The sequence below is a fragment of the Pan troglodytes genome, chromosome 10 (genome assembly GCF_028858775.2).
Source record: "Pan troglodytes isolate AG18354 chromosome 10, NHGRI_mPanTro3-v2.0_pri, whole genome shotgun sequence".
Lineage (NCBI taxonomy): Eukaryota > Metazoa > Chordata > Mammalia > Primates > Hominidae > Pan > Pan troglodytes.
The window spans coordinates 29,491,784-29,516,855 of NC_072408.2; the positions used below are offsets into that span (position 1 = coordinate 29,491,784).

The following is a 25,072-nucleotide window of genomic DNA, read 5'->3' on the forward strand; positions in this document are numbered from 1 at the left end:
ATGTTCATTGCTACTATATAGATATACAACTGATTAAAGAAAATCAATGCTTTTTTCTGTTGACTTATGCTATCCACTGGAATATTAGTTCTTAGATTGCAGGAATAGTATCCATTTTGTTCAGTGTTGTATCTCCAATGCCTCAAACACTGTCTGGCACATAGTAAGTGCTCAGTTCTTATTGAATGAATGAATGGGATGCCTTTTCATTTATTCTAATCTTATATCCTTCAGAAGCACTTTAAAGTTGTCTTCATATAGATGTTGCACAGTTTTGTTAAGTTTTTTCCAGGGATTTTACCTTTTGGCTATTGTAAATGGGGCCTTCTCTTCTATAATAACCTTTTACTGGCTGTTGTTTGTCTATATAAAGGATATAGTTTTCTGCATATTAATTGTATAACCATCTGTGTTTTTAAATATCCTTATTTGTTCGTAAGAACTTTTCATAATTCTCTTGTGTTTGCCAACCATCACTGTTACTTTTCTTAAAAATTTCTGGAGTTCAGTAATTAAAAAGATTGAATTACAAACACAAAGAAAAACAGCAAACAACTAAATTTCATTTCATCAGTGGGATTCTGTTCAGTTATGTTGAGTAAGTAATGGTATAGCTGTAAACCTATACCATTTATTTTCTAAGATAAATAAATATGGTGATTAAGGAAAAAGTCAAATTCAGAACCATTTCCTTCCTCACTAGTTAGACATCATCTGTTGCCTGTGCTGCTTGCTAATTGAAAGAGATTACTGTGCTCCCTACAAGGTCCTCTTAATTGAGGGAGTGATATTTGCAATTTAAATCACAAAAGAAAGAAATCATCAGTACATATTGACTTGCCCAAGTTCCACTGTTTTACCACAGTGTTTGTTCAGTAAGCCTTGATATATAAGTGAACTCATGCAAATGAATGCATCTGTCTTCATTTCTTCTGTCTTCATTAGATCACTATGCAGACATTAAACACCAAAAAGGGTATTAAATGATTAATTAGCCAAGTGGAGACTTCAGGTGAGCCAAAAGCAAACTCCAAAAGCAGGTTCCTTTCTCTCCAGACCACTTCTCTCCCACCCCCTACAGAAACATCCATAAAAGATTTAGTCAATTCTTCTGGGACCAGAGATACTTATTGGCAGTTACCATTCTTGCGATTCAGCAAATTTTCTTGCTGAAGTATGTTCTATCTTTACTCCTGAGTTTTGCCTAATTTATATTCCTTCTTTGGTCTGCTCTGCTCAGCTACCCCTGGTCGATAAGTACAGCAGATTGGCTAGAAGACAAAATTGTAAAATAGATGGTGAATTTGGAATCTCAGGCCTTCGCTCTACGTTGTTGCCTGGACCATCTTCTCTGTGGCTGCTTCCCTACAGCTCATGCTGTATGGCACAGTGGTCTGTGACGTTGCCTCTTTGACTAGGCTGTGGCCCATCTTGAGGATAATGGCCTTTGCTTTTTCCATCTTTGAGTTTTATTGTCTGGCTCAGAGTAGGCATTCAATATGTGCTTGAATCAATGAATGCACAAATTACTCAATTAACTGGTGCAGGAATATTTTCTCAATTTCACATTATTAAAATTAGCTCTTAGGAAAACATTTGAAATGTTTTTAAATGATAGGGTAATTGACTAGTATCAGTTGAAAAACTAGCCAGATCGATGAATTTATATTTTAATAATGATGAAATTAAACTAAAATAATTTAGCTTTTCTAGATTTTCAGGATTCAGCCGGAAGCCCAGGAAGCACCTGGGTTCCTTCTGGAGAAAATGACATTGTCTGCCTCCCATAAGGCTGTACCCGTGCATCCTATTTTATGCAGGAAGCATGTCCTTGAAAACTTGGATTAGAAGGAAAATTTTTATGAATAGAAACTTACTTCTCACATGCCTGGTGTTAGTATTTTAGAGTTGCTTCTTCATGAAAATTGGATAGACCTTTAAGATAAGCACTTAAAAAAACTATGCTTCCAACTCTACATGTAAAGTTCTATAATCAGATGTCTAAATATATAGGATACTCTGCATATTTAAAGAAGATGCAAAGAATCTTTTTGTTGGCAAAATTGTTGGGCACATTATATCTCTTTAATATGAACGGTCATCATCTATGTCATTTTGGTTACTTTAATTATTAACTTTATTTTAAAAAAATTTATACCTAGCCTTCTGCCAACAAGGGTTTAGAGGGATTGTTTATTAAGGTGATGTCTTCAATATCAGTTGAACCTACGTATGTTTTCATGAGATTTCTGGGGGTTGCTTTGTTTTGTTTTAAGTAGCACAAGGGAAGTGCACACAGTGATAGAATTTTGTTACAGATGTTTCTGGTAAATGATGTAAAAGGTCCTGTACTTTCATGCACTTGACAAGAATTTTCATTCTTGAATTTCAATTTTTATTTGGTCTGTCATACAAAATGTAGTAGATGAAGCTGACATCATACACGCTCAGACTCCTCCTTGGCTTCTACTTTAAAAGACAATAATGACTTATGTATACAGTGTCATGAGACTGCCATGAAAAGGCAGGATTCCAGTGATGGTATGCTGGGATGTTAAAGTCACAGGAGCTGGCAAACTCAAAAGCCCTGCCTTGAAGGACATTCTCTAGGCTGCTGAGGAAATAAGTAGCCTGCCGTCCCCAGCCTTCTTCCCCCAAGTACTCTGTTCTCCTCACTAGATCAGTTGAGATACTGTTTCCTTACCTAATGTAATTTCATTTTTTCATTGGCTAGTAGGATAAAGTACTAGCAGCAGCAATTTAAAAACCTTTATGATACACATTTATAAATATTTTCAACATTATAAATAACTGTGTAATTAGGGAAAGGGTTAAGGTGTGCAAATAATCTTTTTTTTAATTTCACTTTGAAAGAGCAAGTTTGTTTTTGCATTTTAATATGCGTCTTTGATGTTCTAGAAGTTCATTACCCCTGAAATGTGTAACTTAATTTAGGAGAAGTTGGAAAATTGGACAATTTCCCCATCCCTACCATGAAAATATATTTGCAGATAGGGGAATAACATCACAGAGAATTTTAAAACAGCATTTATCCTAATTAGCCTCTGGAAGGTAAATATTGACTCTACTCATTTTTATTTTTGAAGGGAAGGATATTCTTATAGTTTTCTTACCTTCTGCTCTGACTAAAATCAAAAGAATTGAGTTCTATCTTGCTATATAGATATTATCCCCACAAGATCTGTGAAATTTTAAAATTTCATAAGTAGAGAATGAAAGATTTATGTCAGTTACCTGGAAATTCTGAGGATCAATCCTGCCTTGCCATACTGTGACATATTCTGCAAGAATGACATGAATTGTTACATAAGCCATCATACTTTGTTTTTGAAAGACAAAGAAAGTAAAGTCAATAATATTTTTCTAGAACCTGTAGAAAGCGCTCTTCTCCTTTCAGTTGGCTTCCTAACCTGAGACATACCATGAACTTGGAGTGTGCCACTGTGCTATATATGTTCGTATTATCATCTAAAATTCTGTTCTAATTCCTTACTTTACAACTTTTAATTGTTCCCATTGGAGTTACAAGGAGAGAAACCAGAGAATGTCACCTGAGAATGGCAGAAAATAAAGGGTGAATATTATTTGTACATAAGACAATTTGGACTATTTAATGTCAACCTGGAGTGAATATCCCACCAGTGCCCATTTTCATAACCTCTAATAGAATATCTGCCTCAGCATTACCTGCATGCACATCTTTATGAAATATTCTGCAAATTACAATGGAAGGAGGCCATAAATATCTTTTCTCATAAAAGAAAAAGTGGAAAGAACTTCTGGGGAGGAGTCACTTAACCATACACAAAATGACATTGGTGATTTTACTCTCATTTTAATAAGGCAAATGCTTTTCTTTTAACAGAGGAATTCAAGGGCTCCACAGTCGTCGAGCTGATGAAGAAGGAAGGCACTACCCTGGGTCTGACGGTATCGGGAGGAATTGATAAGGATGGCAAGCCAAGAGTATCTAATCTGCGGCAAGGAGGAATTGCTGCTAGGTAACTGCCTCTTGGGGAAATCTACTGAAAGGAGCACAGGGTGTAATTAATTCAAAAATTAAAGCTCCATCAAAAGTGGTCACTAATAAATAAATGACAGCTGCCATCTGCCAGGCAGCACAGGCCAGCAGAAGCACAGTGGGGCACGTTTCAGAAGCTGTTCCCCAGGTCTGCCCATGTGGCTGTTCTAGCCTAGGCTGCAGTCACCAGGGAGGTTCTTGTGTCATGTCAGGAGCTGCCAGGCCCTCATAAGATTTTAATTTCAAAAAGCCTATGTGAACCTTGTCTGCGAATGTGCCACTGAACAGCAGACAAGCTGCAGTGGGAAGGAGACACTCCAATCATCTAAATGTGAAACAGATGACCCATATAATGTGAATGGGGAAAAGCGCCAGAGAGGGACATGGCTACCCTACAAAGAATGGGAGACCTAACTCTGAGTTTTCAGTGAAAATTTTGTTTATCCCACATCCTCTCTCCTTTTCTACCTGTGAGATTTTAAAGAGTTGGTTTCTGAAAGCACAGAAGGCTTAGAGGAGGAGGTCTCACCTGTCTTTCTTTCCATGAACTGCAAATTCCACTCGTTATTGCCAAAGGCAGAATGTCCTGGATACTGGGCAGGGGTGGGCTTCCTTGAGATACATTCTAAATCTGCCTCAGAAAAAGGGGACAGAAGATCAGGTTTCATTAAAAATGAGGCCAGGCCAGGCAGTGACTCATGCCTGTAATCCCAGCACATTGGGAGGCCAAGGCAGTTGAATCACCTGAGGTCAGGAGTTCGAGACCAGCTTGACCAACATGGTGAAACCCATCTCTACTAAAAAAATAAAAAATAAAAAATTAAAAAAAAAAGCCAGGTGTGGTGGCACATGCCTGTAATCCCAGCTACTTGGGAGGCTGAGGCAGGAGAATCACTTGAACCCAGGAGGTGGAGGTTGTAGTGAACTAAGACTGTGCCATTGCACTCCAGCCTGGACAACAGCAGCGAAACTCCATCTCAAATAAATAAATAAATAAGTAAAAATAAAGAATAAAAGTGAGGCCAAAGTACCTTAAATTCTGGCCACCAATATTCATATCCACATAATTCCAGGTTAAATCTGAGTTCTTGCCCCATTAAATGTCATCTGAAATGGTGATTTCTGTGATTAATTTTAATGATCAACCTGTTTGTACAATTTATAAACTTAATCCAGTGGATTGCCTCCATGATCAGAAGTTATTGTTTGTAAGGGAGGCTGGTGTGGACACAAGCACCTCAATCTGCTTTCTTTAGGCTTTTAAGAAGCATCTTTCCACACCCAAAACCTCCTTTATTTTATAACAATCATGGCCAGTTCATGATGCTAGGGGTTCATAAGTCTCCAGAGCTTCTTTATATCTCTCCCTTAAGGCAAGTGTGAATAGAGGAGAGGGTAGCATTTTCAGTTGTATTAATTCTGTAATTAAAAGTATTACTGTGCCAGTTATATTGAGAATTAAAAATCACCAAATAGTCACTGTTAAAGGCACTACCATTTTGAAGGTAGTAAATCAGAATAATTAAAGATGAAATCCTTGCCCTAAAGGGGCTCACAATCTATTAGTGGAGATAAGGCATAAAAAACATGAAACATTTGGGAGCAAAAATGGCATTGCATGATAGCAAAAAGCAACAGCACAGAAGTTATTACAGAGCATTAGGCGGTTAAGTTGACATAAGTGTCAGGAAAGTGAGGTAAGGGCCATGCATGTACTGCAGACTGGAGCAGATTAGGAGGCTCTTTGAAGGAGGAATGATTGGAGCTGGATTTATATATAAAATAAATGCATTAGCTATTTCTATTTTGGGAGAAAATGTTATTGAAGGTCCTTATCAGTGACATGAATTTTAACTCTTATTATTGGTCTTGCTACCTGCTCTTGGTTTAGAAACGGAGTTTGACTAAAGTCCAAGAGCAGCCAATATTCTGTTATGGTGGTACAGAGAGACAAGAATGTTATTGAAACCCAATATTTGCATTGTGATTTCTCCTTCACCAATACTCTTCTTATCAATCCTGCTGTAAGCAATAAATAGCAAAATAAGCGACCCTTTCCTTAGTCCTGGACAAACTCCCAGTGAAGTTATTGAAAGAGGTGAAATGTACAAAAGGGAGGCAGCAAAAACAAGAGGGATTGAGAATAAAAAGACATGTGTTGTGTCTAGGATCTGGATCCCATCCCAGAGAACCAACTGGTTTAGGGCAAAGAACTGGAAAAAAAAAAAAAAAAAAAAAAAAAGCTTCTCTTGATTTTATTTTATGGTGCTCTTAAAAATAAAACAGGCAAAAAGGAAAAAAATCAGAAATAGTGGCAGAATCAGAGCAGGACTTCCAAGGTATCACAGGCTGCATGAGTAAAAGGGATCCCTGGCTCTCAGCTGACTTCAGCTGTACTCTTACCCTTAAGGGCCCACCGTCTCCGAGGAGGCAGGGACTTCTGCTGTCAGCCTTCTAGGCTTGCTTCTACACTTGCATGCTTACCATGAAGGGAAAGTGGAAATATAGTCAGACTGGCCTATGGAGAGGGTGGGTCTGCTGAAACAACATTGTCTATTTTGCAGAAGTGACCAGCTGGATGTGGGTGACTACATCAAAGCAGTGAATGGAATCAACCTGGCCAAATTCCGCCATGACGAGATCATCAGCTTGCTGAAGAATGTGGGAGAAAGAGTGGTTCTTGAAGTAGAGTATGAGCTTCCACCAGTCTGTAAGTACAGTAGCCCCCCTTATCCATAGAGGATACATTCCAAGACCCCCAGTGGATGCCTAAAACTGCTCATAATACCAAACCCTATATATATCAGGTTTTTTTCTATACATACATACTTATGATAAAGTTTAATTGATAAATTAGGCACAGTAAGACATTGACAACAATAACTGGCTGGGCGCGGTGGCTCACGTCTATAATCCTAGCACTTTGGGAGGCTGAGGCAGGAGGATTGCTTGAGCCCGGCGGTTCGAGACGAGCCTGGGCAACATGGCAAAGCCCCACCTCTACAAAAAATAGAAAAATTAGTCGGGCATGGTGGTGCACACCTGTAGTCCCAGTTACTCAGGAGGTTAAAGTGGGAGGATTGCTTGAGCCCAAGATGTTGAGGCTGCAGTGAGACATGATCACGCCGCTGCCATCCAGCCTGGGGGACATAGCAAGGCCCTGTCTCAAAAAAACAAACACACACAACATTAATAAAATGGAATAATTATATCAATATGCCAGTCTCGCTACTCTTGTGCTTTCAGCCATTATTAAGTAAAATAAGCGTTCCTTGAACACAAGTACTGCAAGGGCTGGGCATGGTGGCATATGCCTGTAATCCCAGCACTTTGGAAGGCTGAGGCGGGAGGATCACTTGAAGCCAGGAGTTGAAGACCAGCCTGGGCAACAAAATGAGACCATGTTTCTACTAAAAAAAAGATTAGTCGGGCATGGTGGCATAAGCCTGTAGTCCCAGCTACTTGGGAGGCTGAGGCAGAAGGATTCCTTGAGCCCAGAAGGTCGAGGCTGCAGTGAGCTATGATTGTGTCATTGCACTCCAGCCTAGGTGACAGAGCAAAACCCTGTTTAAAAAAAAAAAAAAAAAAAAAGGACAGCAAGAACACAACAGCCAATCTGATACCAAAGACGGCTACAAAGTGACTAAGGCAGGTAGTGTAAACAGCGTGAATGTGCCAGACATCCAGATGGATAGAGCAGACAATGTGAGATTATCATCACACTACTCCTAACAGCACACAATTTAAAACTTAGGAATGGTTTATTTCTGGAATTGTCTACTTAATATTTTCAGACTGCAGTTAATTGGAGGTAACTGAAACCACAGAAAATAAAACTGCAGATAAGGAGGAATTGCTATAATCATAACCCAGAGGAAGAACAGCGGCACCAGTTTTTCCAAAGCAAAATCAGCTTCTGAATTTTTTCCCTTTGCCATCAATATCTCATTACAGGAATGGCAAAGCCAACTTTCTTAGTATTTAAAAATTATTTGAATTGGAAAACTTACAACCTACTCAGGAAGAATTTAAAAAGGCATCACTAACAATGAAATTATGAAGGGCGCATGTTCTGTTTGCCACCTAAGCCATTTTAATTCAACATGTTTGTAAGTTCTGTGCAATAAGTACCATCCAGGTTTTGTACTTAGTGACTAGGTTTAGGAGAAGCATATTTAGTATGTTTTATGTTGGTTCTTTATGGATATATTAATTTCTTTTTTAATTTTTAATTTTTAATTTCTGTGGGTACATAGTAGGTATACATATATATATGATATATCCATTTCTGAAGCATGAAAATAGCTTCAGAACACATATTGTCAAGTAGTAATAATAGTAATTATAACAGCAATAGCCAACAGATTTTGATTGTACCAAATGTCTGGCATTACAAAGAACTTGACTTGCATTGAATTATTTAATCCTTTCCACAAGGAGTGTCAGCATAGCAGAGATGAACTTTAGTATCAAATAGACAGGTTCAAATCCCAGCTCCACATTTTACTAGCTACATGCCTTGGAGAAAGTTACTTACACTTTCTATGTCTTAGTTTCCACATCTGTAAAATGCAAATATTATTAGTTCCTACTGATAGATTTGTTATGAGGATTAACTAAGTTAGTATTTGGAAAACATTTAGAATAGTGCCTGGCATTATCAAAGTTTTCAATAAAAAGGCACTCAACACTACAAGATAGGCATTTTTTTTTTCTCATTTGACAAAGCCTGGATTCAATATCTGAATCCGGGCTGCCTGACTCCAAAGTCCATATGCATATTCATTGTGAGGTATACTGATATATGACTGCTGCCCAGCGTTTATGCTGTTCTAGCACCACCTCTCCTACTATTAGCTATGAACATGGATGCTACCCTGAGATAGCTTTTTGCTCTTCCATACTAATGAGAACTCAGGTTGATTATGAAGAGTTGGTAGAATTCATTTGTTCAGCAATGACTTATTGAGCATTTACTATGTTCCAGCCACCACTATGTACTAGGAGCTTGGGGAACATGAGTAGAGTTTATATTGTAGCAGAAGACAGATAATAAAATAAAACCATAATAAATAATTATACAGTATGAATACTATGAATGCTATGCAAAAAAGCAGTGCAAGGAGAGGGATTGAGAGTGCTGGGATCAGGGTGGGAATACAATTGCAAATAGGGTGGTTAGGACAGCATCATTGAGAATGTGAGATTAGTCAATGACTTCTGAAGGAGGTGAGGGAGTTGGTTGTATGGATTTCTGGGGGAAAAGAGTTCCAGGAAGAATGAACAGTCATTGCTAAGACCAAAAGGCAGGAATATACTTACGGTTGTTATAGAAACATTAAGGAGGACAGTGTGGCTATAGCAGAATGAGCAGTAAGAGAATTAGGAAATGGGGTCAGAAATGTAAGGGGGTGGGGTATCCCTGTAGGCCATTGGGAGGACCTTAAGTTTTTCTCTGAATGATACAGGAAGTCACTATATGGTTTGGGGCAGAGGAGTGACATGATGTGATTTGTTTTCAGAGGCTCTCTGGCTGCTGTGTTAACAATAGACTGTAAGAGACCAGGGTAGAAGCTGGGAGATGAGCTGGAGGGCAGTTACAGTGATCCATGTGAGAGATGGCGGTGGAGACAGTGAAAAGCAGTCAGATTCCAGATCTGTTCTGAAGGGAGAGCCTACAGGATTGCCTAATGGATTTGTGAGTTGTGCAGAAAAAGAGGAGTCAAAGTTAACCCCAAGGTTTTGAGCATGAGCAGCTGGAAGGACAGAGTATCCATTAACAGGAATGGATAAGAATGTGGGCAGAGCTGATTTGTGAGGGAAAGATCAGCAGTTCATGGCTTGAAATACTACATTTGAGGTGCCTATTTGACATGCAAGAGGAAATGTCAAGACCTGAAGATATGATTTGGAGTTTGAGAGAAAGATCTGTACTGTAAATATACATTTGAGAGTAATGGGAATATAGATGGTGTTCGAAGCTTGGGGATCAGATTACAGTACTCAGGAAGCATGTGCATAATCAGTCACAAGTTGGTATTCTTCACATAAAATCTAACACCAAAGATTTAGTAGTCATTTTGTAACAAAATCAATTTAAGACTATGTTCACAAACCTTGCTACAACATTTTTTCGTTTTCAGCAAGACTAGGCAATAAAATAGAGTGTAAAGGCTTAGAGTGTGTCAGTAGTTAAATGGCAGCTTTGCTCATTTCTGTCTTTGTGACCTTGGGCATGTTATTAAATTCTCTGAGCCTTCAGTTTCTAATCTATAAAATAGCTATAGTAGTTGCAGGATTTTTGTAATGATTAAATGTTATAATCACATAATCATTATTGAGATCATTATCAAACACTTTGTAAGTAACTAATAATATTAGCCTTATTACCATTATTACATTATTATACTGAAAGTACTGTGTTTTTTTTTTTAACTTTAAATGAGTCAGTTTGCTTTGAAATTACTCTCTCAAACCATTGCCAAAGACATAAGAGAAACCAGTTATCTAGAGCTAACGCTCTTTGATTATACATCTGTATTCCTCTGGGGATATGAATATCCATAAAACACAACCCCTTCCTAAAAGAAACTCTAAGTATAGCTTTTAGGCAAAGGCCAATAGTGAAGATTTGTCCAGTGTTGTGGGTGATTCAGAGCTAGGCGTTTCCAGGAAGACTTAAAGGAGGTCATGCTAGCCAGGTGGGAAGAGGAATATTTCAGACAAAGGGTGCAGCGCGAAGGGAAGATGACAGCCCAGCCCACAGTTAAACTACAAACAGATAGGGAAAGACAGAGAGGGGGCTAGGTGTGGTGGCTGACGCCTGTAATCCCAGCACTTTGGGAGGCCAAGGCAGATGGATCACTTGAGTTCAGGAGCTCGAGACCAGCCTGGCCAACATGGTGAAACCCTGTATCTACTAAAAACACAAAAATTAGCCAGGCATGGTGGTGGGCGCCAGTAATCCCAGCTATTTGGGAGGCTGAGGCAGGAGAATCACTTGAACCTGGGAGGCAGAGGTTGTGGTGAGCCGAGATTGTACCACTGCACTCCAGCCTGGGCAACAGAGCAAGACTCCATCTCAAAAAGAGAGAAAGAGAGAGAAGGAAGAACGGACAGAAGGAAGGAAGGGAGGAAGGGAAGAGAGAAAGAGGGAGAAAGATGGAGAAAGAGGGACAAAGAAAGAGGGGGCTTGGAGATAGATGAGGCCAATGAGGCACATGAGGACCAAATGAGAATTTAAATAGTGTATAATATGGCCTTATAAGCCATATTGTTGGAGCTTGGCATCCAGTGGGCCGTGAGGAGCCCTTAAAGGAGAACAGCATCATAAGATCTGAGTATTTAGATTTATCATTGTAGGAGGCAAAATAGAGAAAAGACCAGAGGCTACAAGCCCAAAGACTGTTACGATTTTCCAAAAGAGAAGTGATATCCTAAATAAAAATAGCATTAGTAGAGTTAAAGGAGATGAGTATCAGAAATGTTTAGGAGTTAAAACCTATCGTGACTTGGTGATTACGCAGTACCATCTTTTTCTCTGTCATACAATAAAGCTGATGGAAAAGGGGCAAAATATTTTTAAACACAAAAGTGGGAATTGTTGTGACGGAAATCAAAAAGGGTCTATTCTCCAAGAATAATCTGTCTCTTTCTACTATATTTGAAGAAAGTAATAGGATACTTGAGTTGAGAGTGGTTGAAGGAATTAATAAGTTCCCCTTTCACTTAGCTTGGACAGCTAGAGCAGAAACAGGCCATCCACACCTGAAGGTCCATAAGGAGAACTGACTGCTAAAAGACAAGCGACCCAAGGCCAAGACTGGTAGCTCTCTCAGGATCACAGCAGTTTGAGTCTCAGCTAACCACAGAGTTCAGAAAGAACCAGAAAAGAGAGAGAGTGTGTGTGTGTATGTGTGTATGTGTGTGTGTGTGTGTGTGTGTGTAATCTGATAGAAGAAAACTGGTTTGACCTTGGCCCTTTCTGAGATTCAGTTTCTTTATGAAAATAAAATGATTGGCCTATATAAGCTCTAACGCTCTTTCTGACTTTAAAATTATGTGATTCTTTGAGACTGTGTTTAGAGAGAATATTACCAACCTGTATCTTAGATATTTACGTATTTTTGTTTGTTTGTTTTGAGATGGACTTTCGCTCTTGTCACCCAGGCCGGAGTGCAATGGCACAATCTCGGCTCACTGCAACCTCCACCTCTCAGGTTCAAGCAATTCTCCTGCCTCAGCCTCCTGAGTAGCTGGGATTACAGGTGCCCGCCATTATGTCCGGCTAATTTTTATATTTTTAGTAGAGACGGGGTTTCACCACATTGACCAGGCTGGTCTCGAACTCCTGACCTCAGGTGATCACCTGCCTTGGCCTCCTAAAGTGGTGGGATTACAGGCATGAGCTACCACGCCCGGCCCGATATTTATGTATTAAAAGCTGGTCTAGGCCAGCTGTGGTGGCTTACACCTGTAATCCTAGCACTTTGGAGGCTGAGGCAGGAGGATCCCTTGAGCCCAGGAGTTTAAGACCACCCTGGGCAACATAGAAAGACCCTGTCTCAATTAAAAATAAATAAATAATAAAAATAAAAATTTGGTCTAGAGCAGTGCCTTCAAATTTTTTGGTCACTTAACTCTTAAAGAATTTTGAAATGTTACATAATTCTCATCCATTTTTAGTTAACACCTAAAATTATCATAAGCATGAATAGTTAGAAAGGATGCAATTCCTAGCATATTGTTTGTTTTATCTGTCTTTAGATTCTGTTTTCATGCAAACCTTGGAGCTACAGGTTTACTTCATTTAATGAAAAACAGTCTGCCCTATAATCTGATTGGCAAAAGCAATCTTCACTGTTACTCCATTAGCTAACTCAGATGACCTTTCTACCCTAAGGAGTCATTTTTAACTCAAATAAATGTGTTAAAGCATGTCCCTGTGACAGCCTTCTGACTTCTCAGTTCTAAAATAGAGAGATGATGATGGTGGTGGTGGTGGTGGTGGTGGTGGTGGTGGTGGTGGTGGTGGTGGTGGTGGTGGTGAAGTGGAGGAGGAGAGAGGGAGAAAGAGTCTCAGGTCTCCTCCATGTGATTTACTCTGGGATTCAGTCTGAGGGAGCAGCAGCTACCTGGAGGAAGCTCTTCTTGTGGCAATGGCAGAGGGAAAACAGGGCAAGCACAACCATGTAAGTGCAATTCCAGCCTCTGCTTGTGTCTGTTAACATCCTAGTGGCAAAAGTAAGTCACATAGGCAAGTGCAGCATAATGAGGTAGGAAAGTTCAGAACTCCTATTGAGACAGGGAATAGGGAGGCAGGGAAGGAGTTTGTAATTTCAAAAACCTCATCTACCATAGGAAAATAACTGTGTAGAAGTACATGCATATCCACATGTAGAAAGAAGGGACAACAGCACAATTGAAAGACCGAGGAGAATTTTTGCATTGTGAATTTGGTTTCTACCTACTTTTTGATCTTTTGGGTAAGCACCTTAATTGGAACTTTGTGTACACATACATATGTATGAGTCATTAGTAAAATTTACATGGCAATGCAGGATGTCTGGTACTGCACGTGAAAACCCAATCATGAAGAGCCAGCCATGCAAATAAAAACAATAAAGACCAAATCTATTTCATTAATTGTATTAAAACACAGTCAACATTCAAATTTATCTTTGTAAATGATGGAGAACAATAGCGTAGATAATCTAAAGCTGTAGAAAATACAGAGCCTTTATATTGACTTTAAATTTGATTGTAAGATTTTATAGTCAGCAAGATTTAGCTAAAGCAAAATCAAAATTGCAGTACTTTGCATTCCCATAACAGATACCCAGCCAACAAGGACAGGTGGCCCAGAATTAGAATTCAATTATATGTCATTGAAAGCTGATTTATTGAGTAAATGAAATAATATGTGTAAACCATTTTTGCAGAGTTCTGAGCACACAGTAAATTCTTATTAATTATTTCTTTCCATATCCTTTCCTTTCCTCACTTACCAAGAGAACAAAAAAAAATCATTTTCTTAACCAATTTCTTCAAGTGGCTTGTTGGGCCACGGAAATAAGAAAATATTTGGAATGAACTCAATTTTTTTTGTTTAATTAAAACTGTACCTCAACACTTTCATCTGTTTGTGAGTACTGTTCCTAGTTGATTAGTCTAAGCTGAAATTCCCCTGATAGCAAGAATATGACATTTAATTAAATCAGCAGTATACCAAAACATTTTTGAACTGTAGGTTTATGTTGTTTTTCAGCCGATCCAAATTTTTATTGTACTTTATGTCCCAGCCAGATAGTGGACAGTTTTATGAATTTAAATGTGTACTTTTCTTAATCATGTTTCTTCCCTTGAGGGTTCAGAATTTCTGATAATTAAAAATAATTGTAATTAAAGCCTAAAACTACTTGCTATTTCTGTAAGAAAAGTTTTTTTAAACAATGCCTTTGGATTCTGCCTGTGTGTGTGTGTATATATGTATATATGTATATGTATGTGTGTGTGTGTGTGTGTGTGTGTATATATATATATATTTTTTTTTTTTTTTTTTTTTTTTGAGACAGAGTCTCACTCTGTCACCCAGGCTGGAGTACAGTGGCACGATCTCAGCTCACTGCAGCCTCCGCCCCGCGGGTTCAAGTGATTCTCCTGCCTCAGCCTCCAAAGTAGCTGGGATTACAGGCGTCTTCCACCACGCCCAGCTGATTTTTGTATTTTTAGTAGAGATGAGGTTTCACGATCTTAGCCAGGCTGGCCTTGAATTCCTGACCTTGTGATCCACACACCTTGGCATCCCAAAGTGCTGGGATTACAGGCATGAGCCACCGTGCCTGGCCTGACTGTATACTTTTTGCTGATAGTTTTATCTAATAAACCCTTCAGGATCTAGTAGCAATGTAAAAAAATGTGTTACTTGGTAATGAACATCGTATTAACTAGGTACAAATTCAAAATAAAGATCTAAAATTCTCCTACACATTACAAGTCTCTATGAATAAAAACATTTCTCTGTGCATAATGATAAAATACCAATTTCTGGAAGTTTTATGGGTTTTTTTCATGCAGAAATAGTGTATATAGTACAACTAGAATGACTCAGCAGGTTCTTGTAAGCAATCTTACAGAATATTTTAGTAAATGTACCTTCATATACCTTATACCATCATACATGTATGTAATGTGACTAGAGATTGCAGCTTGACAATACAATTCCATTTTGTTAAATGAAAGTGATAATCATGCAAACACAACATAAGCATAATGTATCAAGTAAAATTAAGTCAATCTGTAGTTTCTTAGATAGTAGTAGTATTTTGAATGTACTTAGAATTTCTTTTGCCCTCTAAGTTTCATCTGGGTTGCTGTGTCTTAGTTTAATAGCTATTTATATGTCAGAACATCTATTAGCATCAGCCTAATTGTTGATAGCAATCTGAGAATGATAATTTTTCTTCCTGTGCCAGCTGCAAAATAAAAATAAATACAGAAGTTATTGTACAAGTGTTACAAAAATATTGTTTTTGCATTTTACAAAAGGAAAACAATTCTACTTATATAAATATTGTCTCTCTTGTTAGGTAGAGTTTAAACAATGTAAATATCCCCCTCTTATCTAGAAACGAACTATATAGAAGGAAATGAACTAGCTATGATTTTGGTTCCACTTGTATCTATATGAGTCACTTATACAGATGACTGTTTTATGGTATTTTTATGTCATTACAGATTTTTAGACATTTTCTTTGAAAAGGAATTGTTGCTCATTACTCAAAACTTATTTGCAACAGGGATCTGTAATATTTTATGCCACATTGAATGATTTAGAAATGTTATGATGACTTACAAGTTATATTTCCTTCTCTCTTTCCTTTATTCAGCTGTGCAAGGATCAAGTGTTATTTTCCGAACAGTGGAGGTCACATTACATAAAGAAGGCAATACCTTTGGTTTTGTAATTCGAGGTAGGTGTTGGTTAGAAAAATCTACTTTAAAAAAATTATTTCCATAGGTTTTCAGAGAACAGGTGGTATTTGGGTATTTGGTTACATGAATAAGTTATTTAGTGGTGATTTGTGAGATTTTGGTGCACCCACAACCCAAGCAGTATACACTGAACCCAATTTGTAGCCTTTTATTCCTCACCCCCCTCCCCCTTTCCCCGAGTCCTGAAAGTCCCTTGTATCTTTCTTATGCCTTTGCATTCGCATAGCTTAGCTCCTACTTACGAGTGAGAACATACGATATTTGATTTTCCTTTCCTGGTTACTTCACTTAAAATAATGGTCTCGAATTCCATCCAGGTTGCTGCAAATTCCATTAATTCATTCCTTTTTATGGCTGAGTAGTATTCTATTGTATATGTATACCACAGTTTCTTTATCCACTAGTTGATTGATGGGTATTTGGGCTGGTTCCATATTTTTGCAATTGCAAATCGTGCTGCTGTAAATATGCATGTGCAAGTATCTTTTTTGTATTATGACTTCTTTTCCTCTGGTAGATATCCATTTGTGGAATTGCTGGATCAAATGATAGTTCTACTTTTTGTTCTTTAAGGATCCCCACACTGTTTTCCATAGTGGTTGTACTAGTTTACATTCCCTCCAGCAGTGTAGAAGTGTTCCCTTTTCACTGCATCCACGTCAACATTTATTTTTTTTAATTTTTTGATTATGGCCACTCTTGCAGGAATAAGGTGGTACCACATTGTGGTTTTGATTTGCATTTCCCTGATCATTAGTGATGTTGAGCATTTTTTCATATGTTTGTTGGCCATTTTTATATCCTCTTTTGAGAATTGTCTATTCATGTCCTTAGCCCACTTTTTGATGGGATTGTTTGGTTTTTTCTTGCTAATTTTTTTGAGTTCCCTACAGATTCTGGATATTAGTCCTTTGTTGGATGTATTGGTTGTAAAGATTTTCTCTCACTCTCTGGGTTAGAAAAATCTTCTCTTCTTTAAATAAACACAACATTGAATGATAATAAAAGTGGAAACCATATGTAACTCTATTTTTGGTTCATTAATACAGAGCAAAAAGCCAATGTTTATAAACCTTGTCAATTCAGTCATCCTATACTTTTCAACATGTCTTTTGTCTTTCCTTTTATATTTTTCTATATCACTGAATCAAAAATGTTGATTAGTATGCTTGATTTGATTTAATACACTAGGATTAAGGGACTTTATTTAAATAAATTTCTCCAGAAACACATTTGGTTATTGTAGCTTTCTAAAAATGGATCGAAGATTCTAATCTCTTGGGTATCTATGTGCTTCAGCTCAAGTCATCATATTATAGTATGGCATTGATAATAACAATTTCAGGTGACTCCAACTTATCATGAAACTACTAATTCTAGGCTGGGCACAGTGACTCACGCCTGTAATCCCAGCACTTTGGGAGGCCGAGGCGGGCAGATAATGAGGTCAGGAGATCGAGACCATCCTGGCTAACACGGTGAAACCCCATCTCTACTAAAAAAATACAAAAACATTAGCCGGGCGTGGTGGCAGGCGCCTGTAGTCCCAGCTACTCAGGAGGCTGAGGCAGGAGAATGGCGTGAACCCGGGAGGTGGAGCTTGCAGTAGGCCCAGATCGTGCCACTGCACTCCAGCCTGGGTGACAGAGCCAGACTCCATCTCAAAAAAAAAAAGAAAAAAGAAAAAAAACCTACTAATTCTAAAGTATAGTTCTATCTTGCATTATATTTTCTCATTAGTAATTTTATTCCTTAAAGACTATGCCTACATTAACAACTCTCAACTCATAGTGTGACAAAGAGCTTCAATAGGGAGCTATATAAACATCAGGGATTTTTTTTCGTTCCAACTTCTATCTTAGGTTCAAGGGGTACATGTTCAGGTTTGTTACATGGGGGAATTGCATGTCATGGGGGCTTGGGGTACAGATAATTTTGTCATCCAAGTAATCATCATCATACTCAATCAGCTTTTCAATCCTCACCCTCCTCCTCCTCCCACCCTCCACCATCCACCCTCAAATAGGCCCCAGTGTCTGTTGTTCCCTTCTTTGTGTCCATGTGTACTCAATGCTTAGCACCCACTTATAAGTGAGAACATGCAGTATTTGCTTTTCCACTATCAGGAATTTTTTTTAAATTTTGTTATTATTATATTTTAAGTTTTAGGGTACATGTGCACAATGTGCAGGTTTCTTACATATGTATACATGTGCCATGTTGGTGTGCTGCACCCATTAACTCGTCATTTAACATTAGCTATCTCGCCTAATGCTATCCCTCCCTCCTCCCCCAACCCCACAACAGTCCCCGGAGTGTGATGTTCCCCTTCCTGTGTCCATGTGTTCTCATTGTTCAATTCCCACCTATGAGTGAGAACATGCAGTATTTGGTTTTTTGTCCTTGCGATAGTTTGCTGAGAATGATGGTTTCCAGTTTCATCCATGTCCCTACAAAGGACACGAACTCATCATTTTTTATGGCTGCATAATATTCCATGGTATATATGTGCCACATTTTCTTAATCCAGTCTATCATTGTTGGACATTTGGGTTGGTTCCAAGTCTTTGCTATCGTGAATAGTGCCACAATAAACATACGTGTGCATGTGTCTTTATAGCAGCATGATTTATAATCCTTTGGGTATATACCCAGTATGGGATGGCTGGGTCAAATGGTATTTCTAGTTCTAGATCCCTGAAGAATCGCCACACTGACTTCCACAATGGTTGAACTAGTTTACAGTCCCACCAACAGTGTAAAAATGTTCCTATTTCTCCACATCCTCTCCAGCACCTGTTGTTTCCTGACTTTTTAATGATCGCCATTCTAACTGGTATGAGATGGTATCTCCTTCTGGTTTTGATTTGCATTTCTCTGATGGCAAGTGATGATGAACATTTCTTCATGTGTTTTTTGGCTGCATAAATGTCTTCTTTTGAGAAGTGTCTGTTCATATCCTTCACCCACTTTTTGATGGGGTTGTTTTTTTCTTGTAAATTTGTTTGAGTTCATTGTAGATTCTGGATATTAGCTCTTTGTCAGATGAGTAGATTGCAAAAATTCTCTCCCATTCTGTAGGTTGCTGGTTCACTCTGATGGCAGTTTCTTTTGCTGTGCAGAAGCTCTTTAGTTAAATTAGATCCCATTTGTCAATTTTGGCTTTTGTTGCCATTGCTTTTGGTGTTTTAGACATGAAGTACTTGCCCATGCCTATGTCCTGAATGGTATTGCCTAGGTTTTCTTCTAGGGTTTTTATGGTTTTAGGTCTAACATTTAAGTCTTTAATCCATCTTGAATTAATTTTTGTATAAGGTGTAAGGAAGGGATCCAGTTTCAGCTTTCTACATATGGCTAGCCAGTTTTCCCAGCACCATTTATTAAATAGGGAATCCTTTCCCCATTTCTTGTTTTTTTCAGGTTTGTCAAAGATCAGCTGGATGTAGATATACGGCATTATTTCTGAGGGCTCTGTTCTGTTCCATTGATCTATATCTGTGTTTTTGTACCAGTACCATGCTGTTTTGGTTACTGTAGCCTTGTAGTATAGTTTGAAGTCAGGTAGCATGATGCCTCCAGCTTTGTTCTTTTGGCTTAGGATTGACTTGGCAATGCAGGCTCTTTTTAGGTTCCATATGAACTTTAAAGTAGCTTTTTCCAATTCTGTGAAGAAAGTCATTGGTAGCTTGATGGGGATGGCATTGAATCTATAAATTACCTTGGGCAGTATGGCCATTTTCACGATATTGATTCTTCTTATCGATGAGCATGGAATGTTCTTCCATTTGTTTGTATCTTCTTTTATTTCATTGAGCAGTGGTTTGTAGTTCTCCTTGAAGAGGTCCTTCACATCCCTTGTAAGTTGGATTCCTAGGTATTTTATTCTCTTTGAAGCAATTGTGAATGGGAGTTCACTCATGATTTGGCACTCTGTTTGTCTGTTATTGGTGTATAAGAATGTTTGTGATTTTTGTACATTGATTTTGTATCCTGAGACTTTGCTGAAGTTGCTTATCAGCTTAAGGAGATTTTGAGCTCAGACTATCGGGTTTTCTAGATATACAATCATGTCATCTGCAAACAGGGACAATTTGACTTCCTCTTTTCCTAATTGAATCCCCTTTATTTCCTTCTCTTGCCTAATTGCCCTGGCCAGAACTTCCAACACTATGTTGAATAGGAGTGGTGAGAGAAGGCATCCCTGTCTTGTACCAGTTTTCAAAGGGAATGCTTCCAGTTTTTGCCAATTCAGTATGATATTGGCTGTGGGTTTGTCATAGATAGCTCTTATTATTTTGAGATACATCCCATCAATATATAATTTATTGAGAGTTTTTAGCATGAAGGGTTGTTGAATTTTGTCAAAGGCCTTTTCTGCATCTATTGAGATAATCATGTGGTTTTTGTCTTTGGTTCTGTTTATATGCTGGGTTACATTTATTGATTTGCATATATTGAACCAGCCTTGCATCCCAGGGATGAAGCCCACTTGATCATGGTGGATAAGCTTTTTGATGTGCTGCTGGATTCGGTTTGCCAGTATTTTATTGAAGATTTTGGCATCGATGTTCATCAGGGATATTGGTCTAAAATTCTCTTTTTTGGTTGTGTCTCTGCCAGGCTTTGGTATCAGGATGATGCAAACCTCATAAAATGAGTTAGGGAGGATTCCCTCTTTTTCTATTCATTGGAATAGTTTCAGAAGGAATGGTACCAGCTCCTCCTTGTACCTCTGGTAGAATTGGGCTGTGAATCCGTCTGGTCCTGGACCTTTTTTGGTTGGTAAGCTATTAATTATTGCCTTAATTTCAGCTCCTGTTATTGGTCTATTCAGAGATTCAACTTCTTCCTGGTTTAGTCTTGGGAGGGTGCATATGTTGAGGAACTTATCCATTTCTTCTAGATTTTCTAGTTTATTTGCGTAGAGGTGTTTGTAGTATTCCCTGATGGTAGTTTGTATTTCTGTGGAATCGGTGGTGATATCCCCTTTATCATTTTTTATTGCGCCTATTTGATTCTTCTTTCTGTTCTTCTTTGTTAGTCTTGCTAGCGGTCTATCAATTTTGTTGATCTTTTCAAAAAACCAGCTTCTGGATTCATTAATTTTTTGAAGGGTTTTTTGTGTCTCTATTTCCGTCAGTTCTGCTCTGATTTTAGTTATTTCTTGCCTTCTGCTAGCTTTTGAATGTGTTTGCTCTTGCTTTTCTAGTTCTTTTCATTGTGATGTGAGGGTGTCAATTTTGGATCTTTCCTGCTTTCTCTTGTGGGCATTTAGTGCTATAAATTTCCCTCTACACACTGCTTTGAATGTGTCCCAGAGATTCTGGTATGTTGTGTCTTTGTTCTCATTGGTTTCAAAGAACATCTTTGTTTCTGCCTTCATTTCGTTATGTACCCAGTAGTCATTCAGGAGCAGGTTGTTCAGTTACCATGTAGTTGAGCGGTTTTGAGTGAGTTTCTTAATCCTGAGTTCTAGTTTGATTGCACTGTAGTCTGAGGGACAGTTTGTTATAATTTATGTTCTTTTACATTTGCTGAGGGGTGCTTTACTTCCAACTATGTGGTCAATTTTGGAATAGGTGCAGTGTGGTGCTGAAAAAAATGTATATTCTGTTGATTTGGGGTGGAGAGTTCTGTAGATGTCTATTAGGTCCACTTGGTGCAGAGCTGAGTTCAATTCCTGGGTATCCTTGTTAACTTTCTGTGTCGTTGATCTGTCTAATGTTGACAGTGGGGTGTTAAGTCTCCCATTATTATTATGTGGGTGTCTAAGTCTCTTTGTAGGTCACTCAGGACTTGCTTTATGAATCTGGGTGCTCCTGTATTGGGTGCATATATATTTAGGATAGTTAGCTCTTCTTGTTGAATTGATCCCTTTACCATTATGTAATGGCCTTCTTTGTCTCTTTTGATCTTTGTTGGTTTAAAGTCTGTTTTATCAGAGACTAGGATTGCAACCCCTGCCTTTTTTTGTTTTCCATTTGCTTGGTAGATCTTCCTCTATCCCTTTATTTTGAGCCTATGTGTGTCTCTGCATGTGAGATGGGTTTCCTGAATACAGCACACTGATGGGTCTTGACTCTTTAGCCAATTTGCCAGTCTGTGTCTTCTAATTGGAGCATTTAGCCCATTTACATTTAAAGTTAATATTGTTATGTGGGAATTTGGTCCTGTCATTATGATGTTAGCTGGTTATTTTGCTTGTTAGTTGATGCAGTTTCTTCCTAGCCTTGATGGTCTTTACATTTTGGCATGTTTTTGCAGTGGCTGGTACCAGTTGTTCCTTTCCATGTTTAGTGCTTCCTTCAGGAGCTCTTTTAGGGCAGGCCTGGTGGTGACAAAATCTCTCAGCATTTGCTTGTCTGTAAAGTATTTTATTTCTCCTTCACTTATGAAGCTTAGTTTGGCTGGATATGAAATTCTGGGTTGAAAATTCTTTTCTTTAAGAATGTTGAATATTGGCCCCCACTCTCTTCTGGCTTGTAGAGTTTCTGCCGAGAGATCTGCTGTTAGTCTGATGGGCTTCCCTTTGTGGGTAACGCGACCTTTCTCTCTGGCTGCCTTTAACATTTTTTCCTTCATTTCAACTCTGGTGAATCTGACAATTATGTGTCTTGAAGTTGCTCTTCTCGAGGAGTATCTTTGTGGCGTTCTCTGTATTTCCTGAATCTGAATGTTGGCCTGCCTTGCTAGATTGGGGAAGTTCTCCTGGATAATATCCTGCAGAGTGTTTTCCAACTTGGTTCCATTCTCCCCGTCACTTTCAGGTACACCAGTGAGACGTAGATTTGGTCTTTTCACATAGTCCCATATTTCTTGGAGGCTTTGTTCGTTTCTTTTTATTCTTTTTTCTCTAAGTTTCCCTTCTTGCTTCATTTCATTCATTTCATCTTCCATCACTGATACTCTTTCTTCCAGTTGATCGCATCGGCTCCTGAGGCTTCTGCAGTTTTCACGTAGTTCTCGAGCCTTGGCTTTCAGCTCCATCAGCTCCTTTAAGGACTTCTCTGCTTTGATTATTCTAGGTATCCATTCGTCTAATTTTTTTTCAAAGTTTTTAACTTCTTTGCCATTGGTTTGAATTTCCTCCTGTAGTTCAGAGTAGTTTGATCGTCTGAAGTCTTCTTCTCTCAACTTGTCTTTCTCCATCCAGCTTTGTTCCATTGCTGGTGAGGAGCTGCGTTCCTTTGGAGGAGGAGAGGCACTCTGCTTTTTAGAGTTTCCAGTTTTTCTGCTCTGTTTTTTCCCCATCTTTGTGGTTTTATCTACTTTTGGTCTTTGATGATGGTGACGTACAGATGGGTTTTTGGTGTGGATGTCCTTTCTGTTTGTTAGTTTTCCTTCTAACAGACAGGACCCTCAGCTGCAGGTCTGTTGGAGTTTGCTGGAGGTCCACTCCAGACCCTGTTTGCCTGGGTATCAGCAGCGGTGGCTGCAGAACAGCGGTGGCTGTAGAACAGCAGTGGCTGTAGAACAGTGGATATTGGTGATCCGCAAATGCTGCTGCCTGATCGTTCCTCTGGAAGTTTTGTCTAAGAGGAGTACCTGGCCGTGTGAGGTGTCAGTCTGCCCCTATTTGGGAGTGCCTCCCAGTTAGTCTGCTCGGGGGTCAGGGACCCACTTGAGGAGGCAGTCTGCCCATTCTCAGATCTACAGCTGCATGCTGGGAGAACCACTGCTCTCTTCAAAACTGTCAGACAGGGACATTTATGTCTGCAGAGTTACTGCTGTCTTTTTGTTTGTCTGTGCCCTGCCCCCAGAGGTGGATCCTACAGAGGCAGGCAGGCCTCCTTGAGCTGTGGTGGGCTCCGCCCAGTTTAAGCTTCCCAGCTGCTTAGTTTACCTAATCAATCCTGGGCAATGGCAGGCGCCCCTCCCCTAGCCTTGCTGCTGCCTTGCAGTTTGATCTCAGACTGCTGTGCTAGCAATCAGCAAGACTCCATGGGCGTAGGACCCTCCAAGCCAGGTACAGGATATAATCTCCTGGTGTGCCGTTTTTTAAGCCCTTTGGAAAAGCTCAGTATTAGGGTGGGAGTGACCCGATTTTCCAGGTGCCGTCTGTCTCCCCTTTCTTTGACTAGGAAAGGGAACTCCCTGACCCCTTGCGCTTCCCGAGTGAGGCAATGCCTCGCCCTGCTTTGGCTCGCGCCCGGTGCGCTGCACCCACTGTCCTGCACCCACTCTCTGGCACTCCCTAGTGAGATGAACCTGGTACCTCATATGGAAATGCAGAAATCACCCGTCTTCTGCGTCACTCACACTGGGAGCTGTAGACCGGAGCTGTTCCTATTTGGCCATCTTGGCTCCACCAGGAATGTTTTAACAGTTCACATTTCTTGATTGTTTTTGTCTTCACCTATAAGATTTTATACTTCACCAGAGTAAAAATTCTATCAAAATTATTAAAACATTAATTAAAATTAAACATCTTAATAAATATGTATGCATCAAAGAATAAAAGAGATGTGGATAAACTTGTACAGATTTGGATTTGTCTTAAGTGATTGAGTTTTAAATAGTAGCTTTCATTTTGTGCCAGTCACTTAACAAATCAATCAATCAAATGTTTATTAAGCTTATGTCAACATGTCAGCATGGAAAGAAGTACTATGGAGTCATAAGACAAGACCTTGATCTACAAAGAATTACGGTCCAGTGAATTTAAGACAAAAGTTGATAGAGTGCTCAAGTGAGTAGTAGAGAGGATGTGGAACTAGGAACTCATTGAGAGGTTTAGACTTATAGTTATTACATTTTTCTGACCAAGGCCTATTTTTAGGTGGAGCAACAGAGCCCAAGATCATTTACCCTAACCATTCCTAAATTTCTGTTTAAAATAACTAGATGAATATAGTGAAAAGTCACTGTACAAGTAATTTTTGGCTGAAGGGTGATATATACAAATCTGTTTTGCAATACAGATCTGAATGAGAAGGTTCTTGAATCACATGCATACATAGCCTAATTATTGAAACACTATACCAAAAAATACTGCTGTTGCAGATATTCATTGATAGTGACTGTATGGTTAGTCAA

The 25,072-nt window shown here is 39.0% G+C and overlaps 1 protein-coding gene across 18 annotated transcripts in view; it reads left to right on the forward strand.

Moving 5' to 3' along the window:
* Positions 1-25,072, forward strand: part of GRIP1 (glutamate receptor interacting protein 1) — a 716,800-nt gene that overhangs the window by 518,784 nt on the left and 172,944 nt on the right. For all 18 annotated transcript variants that reach the window (XM_054664158.2, XM_054664159.2, XM_016923073.4 and 15 more), the window contains 3 exons: positions 3,887-4,022; positions 6,607-6,752; positions 15,931-16,014. In XM_054664158.2, the coding sequence (XP_054520133.1) occupies positions 3,887-4,022; positions 6,607-6,752; positions 15,931-16,014 (366 nt within the window). The remainder of the gene's footprint in view (positions 1-3,886; positions 4,023-6,606; positions 6,753-15,930; positions 16,015-25,072) is intronic.